The sequence below is a fragment of the Cynara cardunculus genome (assembly GCF_001531365.2).
Source record: "Cynara cardunculus var. scolymus isolate 2C chromosome LG 8, CcrdV1, whole genome shotgun sequence".
Classification (NCBI taxonomy): Eukaryota; Viridiplantae; Streptophyta; class Magnoliopsida; order Asterales; family Asteraceae; genus Cynara; species Cynara cardunculus.
The window spans coordinates 17,708,294-17,719,823 of NC_037535.1; the positions used below are offsets into that span (position 1 = coordinate 17,708,294).

The following is an 11,530-nucleotide window of genomic DNA, read 5'->3' on the forward strand; positions in this document are numbered from 1 at the left end:
AGTTCTAACATTTCACAGGCTAAGAGTCTTAGAATGACAGGATTAAGTGGACATTCCCCATGATGCAAAAAATATGTTTAAGAGGAAGTACAGGTTAAAAATGTTCTATAGGCTTTGCTACAACCGATTTCTAGAAAATAGGATCTGTGATTCACTTACTTAAAGAGTTCACTTATCAAAGTATTTGAAGTATAATAGTTTGCACCTTTTAACGATGTTCTCAGCCACATTCATTGCTTTGTGATGATATATTCAAAATTAAAAAAGTTCAAGGTTTCACTTGGCAATAATTTGTTTGTTTTATGCTGTACTTTGAGATCCATACAAATAATGGTCATAACCGAACCAAAGGCACACAGTATATCCCACTCAAAAGCAGGGTCAAGGAGGTGGGATGTACACAGACCAACCCTAAACCTCAAATAATGCTCATAAGCATTAGCATTAAATCACAGCAAGGTAATCCCTCCTCTAACTAGAAGAGAAGAGAATGATGAAAGYCATATTCATTGCTGCATAGAGWGACCCAAGACATTATTGCTAATAACAAGGATAAAAAAARCCATCTTTGTTGCATGAATGATATGCATATGTTGAAGAGGCTACCTCATTCTCTTTGCCTAGTTCACACACAGCAGTTTCAACATCCAGTTTCAGAGTATKAACACGGACAAAGCAAGGTTTCTTAACATCTGCAACATAAACCATAAATCATAAATATCGTGMYGAACATAGTAGCACAAAAACAAGTAAATAGAACATTAGCAGGAGGAAAAAAAAGCTTAAAACCACAAACCAGGAATCTGATATTGAGCCATCAAATCTTCTACATTTTTTGCTCCCTTCCTTACTAAAATCTTTGCAAGAGCTGATTGTAGTGGACCTTTCCTGAGGATGAGATATTTTTCTGCATCTCCTGTTAGAGATGCATCCTATGAAGTGTTGAAATCATGTAGATTATCAATTTAGAGAAAAGACACAGCAACCAAAGTGCCAATTATTTGGCTATATACTCTAAGAGTATCCACTGTAATTCAGGAGGTAATATACAAAATTAAAATCACTACAATGGCAATCAATTGCAAAAATATTACAGACAATAGCAAACAAAAAGATCTGCATAATCTTTAATTTATAGCAAAAATAGTTTAGAATACACCATAAATTTTGAAAAAGGTCAACCAGCCAATCTACAAATAGAACACATAAAAACAAGCATACACGGACTATAGGCGCTATAGAAAGAGATAAATATTCCAAATGACATAATATAAGGCTCTAAACAACCTGTGATAGGAACTCATGTTCATTTTGTTCTAAAAGCTACAGCCCATGAGTTAATTCCAATCCAATGGGCATTTCTTAGATGGACGGTCAAGTGACTACAATCAGAGCATGAGACTAGATGCTGTTAGCAGGAACGCATTTAAGGATTAAGTGCATGGATATTATCTCCAGTTATGGACAAGCAAACCCTTCAAACTCACATCAAAAGGGATTCATGTAACTGAAGAAATAGTCTGCATATGAATGGCAAATCTCAAAGGCAAACTTAATGCATGACACACACACACACACAATATCCACACAGACTACTGCAATATTTGTTGCTTTTATTCACAGTAACTAATAGATAGTATAACATCCATTTCAAAGAAAAAAATTAGAAAATGAAAAAGATAATGTAACATCCAAGAAAGTCATGGTACCTGTCCAAAAAGAATGTCATAGGTAATTATGTACATCAATTCCCCTTGCCTCTGCCACCAAAAGATTAGAAATACTCATAAATTAGTTGATTTTAAAAGTTAAGGTCAGAGTTAAAAGAACATAGACTTATGGATATTATGTGATTAAACAAGCCAAATCAAAATTCATCAGACATATTGCCATCTGTAAGAAACTTCCAGAATGAAATAATTAAATGTTCATTCCTCATCCCAGGATGCCATCATAACAGCCCAAGTCCCCCAGCCCACAAACAATCCCTTGAATTGATAGAATATTTTGGTGTTCAAAATTTCTTCCAGACAACAGTCTAGCATCTTATGATATTACACCAGTGAAGAACATACATTAAGAGAAAGACACAGGAGCAAAAAAGTCGAACAATAAAAAAGCAATACGAAATGACAACGTATGGCACATCAAGATCACATATGTTTCTGAAGTTTTACCTTCCATTTGCTGTTTAACACATTAGCAATCTCCAATACATCCTTGATGACCGCAAGATCTGCAAAACAACAGCTCTAACTAGTTAGACTTCCACAAGGGGCATAAATACATTTATGCAAGAGTGACTAGAAAATATCAATATAAAAAACAATTATTAGCACAGTGGGACAGCCCATAAAATGAGAGTGTGTCATGAAAGCAACAATAGCCGACACATCTTAATAAATCATATTCAGCAAAATTAAGTATGAATGACATCGAAATAGTAATAGTTGTAACATTGATCATCATTCTTACATGTGAGATCATATAGTTCTTCCAGAACTTGACATTTATTGACATCTATCATCTGAGCATAATCACTKAGAAATGCCTTTTGTTGCTATTTAAAAAACTTTACCCTATCATGTAGTGACGTAATGTTATTTTATCCCCACGCACAATCACTTACAAAGGCCTTTGGTATTTGTTCTATATTTTGTAGGAATGTCATATTTATAGAAGGAAAAATTGCATCAAAATGGAACCAACTTTGCACTGATTTCTATTTTAGGAAACAAACTTTAAAAATCACCATTTAAGGGTCTGAAGCAAAGTTTGTGTATATTTAAGGGTCTCGTTGACCTTTTAACCTGCTAAGGATTACTGGCTCAATATTTTGCCAAGTAAGATTCCACATCATAATTACATTTGCAAAAAAATCATAATGATCACATGGCATCAATAATTATGACATGTCACAACAAAAAATTCACATTTGATTCTGAAACAGGTAGTTTGTTCTAACACCATTAACTGAAAATTCGTAAGTTACGGACATTTTGATTATTTATGTTTTAATATAAAAAGAATTGAATGTACAAGTTCTTAAGCATAACACACTAGTGTTTTAATGTTTAACATAATATAATATTATACATATATCACTATAAATTATATTATTCACTTATTATATAATACAATATATATATATATATATATATATAACACGCACAGTAAACACGTCTCCGGTCCCGTGATCTCTGCCCTAACATCATCTCCGGCATAAACGGTAAACCCCCATCATCTTCCTTTCCTACAAACATAGCACATACACAAACCCATTTTGGGTTCTCTTTTAAATTATAAGCTAAATCATCCTAGGAGACTATGGCTGTTATATTCGTTAAGGTAGTTGACGGTTACCTTATTCCCGCCAAAACTGTTTCTGAACAGTTGCATCTCTATGTGTTGTGTATATGGTTTACCATCATCTCTTCTTAATTTGTGTTCGTTCAGTCCCGAATGAGAAGTTCAATCCCCATTCTCCTTTCTTGTTTGCTACAGAAACAATTTCATCAGTGAGTGGTGACCCGAGTTCTCAAAACGCGAACAAAATCCCAAACACCTCCACCATGCTACTGTTTTTAACTTGTACTCCCTTCTACCATTATTGGGTTGGACTCGCCTAGGAGGAAGGAGAAGGGGAGGGGAGGGGAGGCTGGCAGGAAAAATCGGGGAAGGTGGGGGTTGAACCGTTGGTTATAGTGGTGGCTGGGAAATAAAGAAAGGGCAGCAGAGATGGGTAGAAGGGGAAAAAGGAGAAGATGATGGTTTGGTGTCTGCATGCATTATTTATTTTTGTTGATTTTTAATTTGTATTCTTTGTAAAATAAATATGACGAGGCATGATAAATAATATTTTGTCATCATATTAAAGTGACATGTTACCTCTCAACCAGTCAACAGTAAACGTAAACTTTGCTTCAAACCCTTATAATGATGATTTTCGAAAGTTTGTTCCCAAAATTAGAAATTAGGGCAAAGTTAGTTTCATTTTGGTGTAATTTTCCCTTTATAGAATAACAGTAATCTTGCCTTGAAGCTGCAAAGGCCACTCAATGATGCAACACTCCTTCTTGCACTGGCACCAACGTAAGTGAGCCAATTATAAAATATTCACTTCATCCATGTCCATATATGTATGATAAAAATAGTTGATTATAATACACAGAATCCGTAGCTCAATATAAACCACAACGACCCTCCTTTAAAATTTGAGTAATCAGTAATKAAATTAATTTATCCAAATCATAGCCAAATGAAACAAACAAAAGGGTCAACATGGAAGTAAATAGAAACTTACAATATCCCACATGACCAGTCATTGAAGCTCAAGAATGACATGTAATCCTTGATTAAAGCTTAGGACTAGAACCCACTCCTCTCAATATGCTTCAATTTTCTCATATTCAAGGGTGATAGTGTTACTACAAGGGAGAGTTTTGATTATATTTGTACCCAGCAAATTTCATGGAATGGAAGGGAGATAAGCTGCTATATCGTTTTCCTACAATGGTATACACCCTGAAAGGGTGCCTAAGCTAAGCTAAAATGCTTTTTACTCGATTAAGTGCAGTCTTCTCAATCACCGACTGCACAGGTCTGTGGACAGTTGCCTTCACCTTTTTTGTGCTAAAAGCCTTAATGCGTATAACTTCTTGCTCCCCCACCTAGGGGGTGGACCTTGCATAAGGCCCATATTCATTTATACTTGCGCAAAATGCACACTCACTTCACTGGTATGCCTAGAAACTAAACCATACAGCTGTTGAATCAAAAAGGTTGTCTAAGACTCTCATCACTCCTTGCTAAGGAAGGACAGCAAGTGTATTCCTGTCCTCTTAAGGTTTCTCATTWGGGGCTGGTTGCCTTCCAGTCCTAAACATACTTACATGTACATATACATAATATTTATTGCTAGAATATGATGCAGCAGTTGCCTCAGGGTACTTCATCCTTTCTTGCTAGAATATGGCTGCTACATTCCACTCTACTTCAAWTTCCTTCTCCATGAGRTTTGACTAGCTGCTTAGGCATGCATCAATCCACATCCATGTCTGATTCTTCCCAATAAATCATATTAATATTTATTAACCATACCATAAACAAACACTTAACCTATCTATGTATATGAAAATKKSMWTWMMRKTTYMMMYMAAAWYCMWYCYYYTTKSCMWKKTTTCCTCTCAATTCTATAAACTATCACATTAATTCTGGTTACAAGATTCTATATGTAAACACCAACCCCAAAGCTAGCAACGATTGTGTACGGATATTAAGCAAAAATATCTTAGCACTAGAGTGACCCATATCATGGCCACAAAATCCAACCTATCCAAGCCAAGCAATGGAAAAATAAACTCTTGAACATGGCATACATTGGCTAGTTGTTGTACTTGGCCATTCGTTTTCCCATCTAACGAATATAGACAAATCCCACAATCATTTTTTTTTATTAACCTGGATATCCAAACCCACTATACGAGCCGACTAGTCTCAAGGCAACCACCTGCTTTCCAAATAGCCCGGGGTTACCGCATTTGAACCTCCGTGGCCACAAGGGGATTTTTATTCCTCCGAGGGTTGTACGAATTGGATCCTCATCGACCAATGTGTTGTCCGGATTGGACCCTCATTGCCCAATGTGTTGTCCTATTGGACCCACATCGCTCAAGTGTTGTCCGGATTAGACCCTCATCGTTCAAGTGTTGTCCAGATATGGTATACATTGCTCAGGGTGGTATCCGGATGAGGATATTCATTGCTCAGTATAGCTCAATATGTTGCTGGATCAGGGTGTTTCAAACTTTAACCAATAAACCTGTTATTATTAATAGATGACGATACTTGGTGGTGTAACCACAATAGATGGCGTTGTAACCGCAATAGAGATGTTTGATAATTATATCATTTACAATCAGGTCTGAACTTTATTAAAGTATTATGGCAGATTTGATTTTCACTCACTAGACCTTTTGGTCTAACCCTCAGTTGTTGTCACAAGTTATTTTGTAGCTCATCCAACACTGAAGGATAAAGGCAAAAGGAAGATGTAACTGAGTCATGGAAAAAAAAAAAATTTGGTATGTTATGAATTTAAGGTTCAGACTTTTGTACTTATCTATGGAATATACTAATATGTTGTAAACTTGGGAACCTGATGTATGCTATAGCATGGTTTTTGATTATTAGTTCTTATTAGTACTTAGTTGGGTTGTTTCAATAAAACATAACAAGACATAAACTAGTTGATTTGGGGATACCGATTCAGGTTTTCTTTTCTATACTTCATAGTATACTTTCTTGAATAATATTATACCATTTTCATTGTTTATATATGTTTCATCGATCACAACAATCCAATGCTCATAATAGAAAAAGGAAAAAGAAGGCAAGTAGAAATTGTTAAATCTATGCAAGGATCTATGAATACATTTATTGTTAGACAAACAAACGTTTCTGAAAGAACAGTAAATGATGTGATGTATTTATTATTTAAAATACTCAAATATATTTTATAAAAATATAAGTTTTTCTATACATTAACTGTAACACCCCCATTCTGAAGGAAGGGAGGTTGCTTCAAAACGTAACGGAACCGATATATAAAACCTCCAAAATATAGTCTCAAATACAAAGATATAAAATAAAATCTTCCAATAACGAAATTGAATATATCTCCAAATAAAAAAATAAAAGTTTCCTAACAAACCACTTCCAGTATCCTCCAACAACTTGAAGAAGAAGAAGAAAAAATCCAAAAGCAACCCTAAAAGAAAATATATTCTAATAGCCAAAAGAAAAAAAAAAGAATAAATTTTAATAAGTGAAATAACATAGCACTAAACTCTCGAAACCTTTGAAACCAAGATCCTGGTCTACTCTCTGTCACAAGACTTAGCCGCCCCCTTGATTACCTGCTGTGAGGAATAAGAAAAAAAAACACGGCTGAGCCAAAAGCCCAGTGAATGGATAAACAATTATTGTAAAATGGTAATACAAAAATGCCAAAAGTTAATCTCAAGACATCGAACCAAATGAGTACCAAAATCTTAGAAAAATCAACAAATAACATAATCATACAAAATCATATGAAGGGACAAATCGAGTTCGAAAACGCATACACTTGCATATTAACTAACAGGACAAGTGTCAGACATATGGCCACACAGGCCTGTACGTTGGACTGCAGATCCACACATACTAAATGTGAGATGTGGCGTTGGACATTACACCGACATCCACCCTAAAAACGAATCACATGTGCTAGGGCCGACCCATACGCCTCCTAAATCTAATATCCATCACACCAAAATAGCTCTCAAAAGAGCACAAAAGAGGAGACGCCGTGGACTGATCACACTGCCACGGTTAGTGTCACGCCACTGGTGCAATAATGACGTGCCTATGGTACCCCCATAGGTGGTTAGTAGCTCGAGTTACCCAGAGTTGAGTTGTCACAACGAATGTGACGTCATACATTCTCAATTAAGAGTAAGAGCAAAACATATCGACATCGAATGAATGATCAACATACGCAATAAAAGAAAACGTTGAAGGAACAAGTAGTGGTAACAATTAAGAGGATCAAATCGAATGGTACGTAACCTATCACATCTACCAACATATGCACACCCAGAGGTGAAAATCATACCAAAATGTTACCGAACAATTAAACGTGTACTAACTCGAATAACTCAAATAGCATGATTAGGACAAGACGCCCTTGCCACATATATATATATATATATATATACATATATATATATATATACATATATATATATATACATAACGTAGAACAAATACGATTGAACGGAAGATGCAGTAATGAACAATTTGGATAAATATGGGCTAAACGAGACTCACGAGTTCATAAGCATATTTAAACGAGCTAACTGAACAAAAAGGTTTAGGAATCCGTACCTTAAACTTCACAAAACTTATCGATTCCCCAAGTTTATTCATTTATATTTGCCCTAAACAAATACCCATACTTACTATTAATCCTAACTGATAACTTGATAACATAATGAAACTAAATCACTTTTAACGACTAATAATGTAACTAAACTCAACTAAATCCTATATATATATATATATATATATATATTCATACTATGCAAACCACATAAGGAGTTTACACAATTGAGACTCGACTCCCTTTCGGACAGCCCCCTCCCAAGTAGATAAGCAGTCTAAACGAAAAGTCACGTCTTTCGGGCGGTTGTAAAATTAGCAGCAAACTCGACTGAAAATCGAGTGTTTTGACTCGGGTTTTTTTAGGCGATTCAATTCTTTTGGCGATAAAATAACGACAATTATATGCACCAACATTAAGCACATACAAGATCAAATTCGAGAGGAAAATGAGAAGAATTTTTGGGTTCTAAAAACGATTTTGACAAACCCCTAGTTGCTGCCATTATTATTGACCGAATCGGTGACCTTCGAGTCACCGGAACAACTCAAATCTTCCTTAAACAATCCCAAAATTTATAACCCAACTACTAAATGTATAGATTCGAGATTGGGACAAAAACTTACCTCGAATTGACAAGAAATCGATGGAACCTTGCTTGCTTTTGGCCGTCGGGTTCCCTCCTAGGTTCTCGATGGACTCTTCCAAGCTCTTACGGTTTCTCTCTAGCGATTATCACAATTACAGGAGTTAGGGTTAGGTTAAACAAGAAAAAAAAAACCCTAATCTACATACAAAAGCCCAAGCCCATCATCCAAATTGCAAAGTTAAAGTGGGTTATGCAAAACTAACCCCTCGAGATTGATCAACTTCCTAAACTAACCCAAACTTCAAAATATATATATATATATATATACACACACACACACACATACACATATCCGACATGTATTATATTAACAGTAAATGATGTATATGTGATAAAGTAAACGAGTGGAAATTAAAATTAATAATACACTAAACTAATGAAATATAAACGATTATTATCAATTAACGAAAATTAAAAGATCTTATTATTACATATAAATTACATCGCATAAGATTTAATTAAAATAAAATAATAACTTATTCTAAATTTTGATATTTATAAAAAGGGAAATGAAACCATTAAAACCTAATAAGACCAAATAAAGCCCAACAACATACATTAAAGCCCGATACGACCAAATAAAACCCAATAAATTCATTAAAACCCAATAAATCCTTTAAAAGCCCAATAAGAACCATTAAAGCCCAACTATAATCTATTAAATCCCAATAAGAATCTAAAGCCCAACTAACATCCATCAAAACCTAATACGACAAAAAAAAGCCTAATAGATCCATTAAAGCCTAATAAAACCAAATAAATCCTAATAGATCCATTAAAGTCAATTAAATTCCTCTTAAAATTAAGTTTTTTTAAATTTACTGGAGGCCACCAGCATCCACCTTAAATTGTAGAAAATCTTAATTTTAAGTAATTTAAAAAAAAAAAATTAACTCTAATTACATTAAAATACCGGCGGATGTTAATTTAAAAAAAATTAATCAAAAATCCACGGTAATGTAATGCAATTAAAGTTAATTAATTTTTTGAATTCTGTTGTAAATTTTGTCCCAAAAAAAAATATATTTCCCAAATATTTAGTGGTAGATGACCGGCGGAAGTCAACGGAAGTTTACTTTTTTGATGTCCGTCGGAAATCTACGGTTATTCGCCGATAATGTAATTATGCATGTATGTATGTGGGTATATGTTGTTGTAATATAAAATATATTACTTGTGTTTATGGATGCTACACTCGATGACCAAATCAGTAAAACCGAGACTTGATCACTACTCATCAAAACTTGGTGACTACTCCACAAAGCTTGTTCCCTATCCTTGCCATGCTTGCTCACTACTCATCCTCCAAGCTTGCTCCCTACTCTTTGTTTGATTATAAATAACAATTTGGCCCCAACATTTTAACATACCCCAGTTTTCTATTTTTCTTCTAGATACAACACTCTCACTTGCTAATATATTTTATACACACACACACACATATATATATATATGTGTGTGTGTGTGTGTGTGTGTGTGTGTATGATACGAGAGTGTTCTTAAAATTCTTGATATTCTGGAAGACTTACTAGTTGATTGTGGATTTAAAGATCTTTGTACAAGTACTTTGTAATCTCCTTTGTGTTAATAATATTCTTGCTCTCTCTCTTTGGTGGACGTACACTATCACACCGATAGTGGAACCACATTAAATTCTCGTGTTGTTATTTTGTGAACTTGTCGTTTACATAGATCATAACATATATTGTTATTATCTATATTTGGGGTTATTTATTTTTCGATAGAATCATTGTGCAACATCTAGATCATTGTTATCTGCATTTGTTGTGTCCCTGGATTTCTATTTTGAAGGGACCTTAGAAATCACTTGCTAGCTTTGTTATTGTGACACATCTTATCCAACAATTGGTATCAGAGCTTCAGATCTAGATTTGAGGTTTGTATAGAAAATTTACATAAACTAGTGTGTATTTTTTTTGTCTCTATGGCTGAAGTTGAAAACCCATTTGGTGCCGGTTCCTAAAACCAGACCCAAAGACCATACCAAGAGGGTACATTTAATTTATCTGGGGCTGGGATTCGTATACAGACTTGGAACGGGGACGGTGATTTTGGTAAATGGCAGTTCACAACATCTGCTACACTTAGAAAGAACGGAGTCCATCCAGTAGTATGTGCCAAAGATGAGTTAGACCCAAATATGTCTGACCTTAAGGCTAGAGAAATGGAAGCATGGACATTTACAACTTTGCAGATGGATAAGGTAGAAAATGTTATATCTGAGATTGTGTCTGAAAAAAGAACTGCTGGTATTTGGAGCAAGCTTGAGAATTTATTATCTCAAGAAAACCTTGACCAACAGATTGTTACTAATGCGGTCGTGTCTCTTCTTCAAAATAAAGGAAGGCACAATAATTAAAACTCATGTGACAGAATTCGAAGATATCATTATGAAGTTGAAAGCAACAGATGCGCTTCTTGCTAAAGATGAAGAAGCACTTGCTATGATCTTATTGTATTCACTTCCCGAGAAATATTCGCAATTCACAAATAGTTTTATTTATGGAAGAGAAACTCTTTCTTAGTCTGATGTGAAAACATGAATGATTTCTGAAGATCAAAGAATTCAAATGAGAATCGGTAACAATTCAAGGGAGAACAATTGTTGATCCTCTCTCTCAGTGATTTGATGATAATCCCTTTTAACTTTCACGTTGTATTTGTGTTTCTGTATTTTCAGTTCTAGCGATCTTCACTGAGTATGTTCATTGATCGCTGAAGAACGTGCATTAAATCTATCAGAGACAGCAATACTTCAAGAAGAGAACACTCACACCAAAGAACCTTCAGCAAACGTCGAAGACTGAAACTGAAGATTAGAGACCGGCGAGTACGTATCTGAAGTGGTATTCAGTGATTACAAGCCTGTCTACATATGTGTGAAGACTGCTCAAGCTTCAGCGAATGATGATGAGACCTTCAGGTCATTCCAGCATTCA

At 34.9% G+C, this 11,530-nt stretch overlaps 1 protein-coding gene across 1 annotated transcript in view; it reads right to left on the reverse strand.

The window, feature by feature from the left end:
• LOC112516253 (probable 28S rRNA (cytosine-C(5))-methyltransferase) overlaps window positions 1-3,263 on the reverse strand; it is an 11,919-nt gene extending 8,656 nt beyond the window's left edge. The window contains 5 exon segments of the mRNA XM_025123271.1: window positions 588-692; window positions 797-932; window positions 1,710-1,760; window positions 2,178-2,236; window positions 3,173-3,263. Of these exon segments, the coding sequence (XP_024979039.1) occupies window positions 588-692; window positions 797-932; window positions 1,710-1,760; window positions 2,178-2,236; window positions 3,173-3,263 (442 nt within the window).
• Window positions 3,264-11,530: the final 8,267 nt, after the last annotated feature.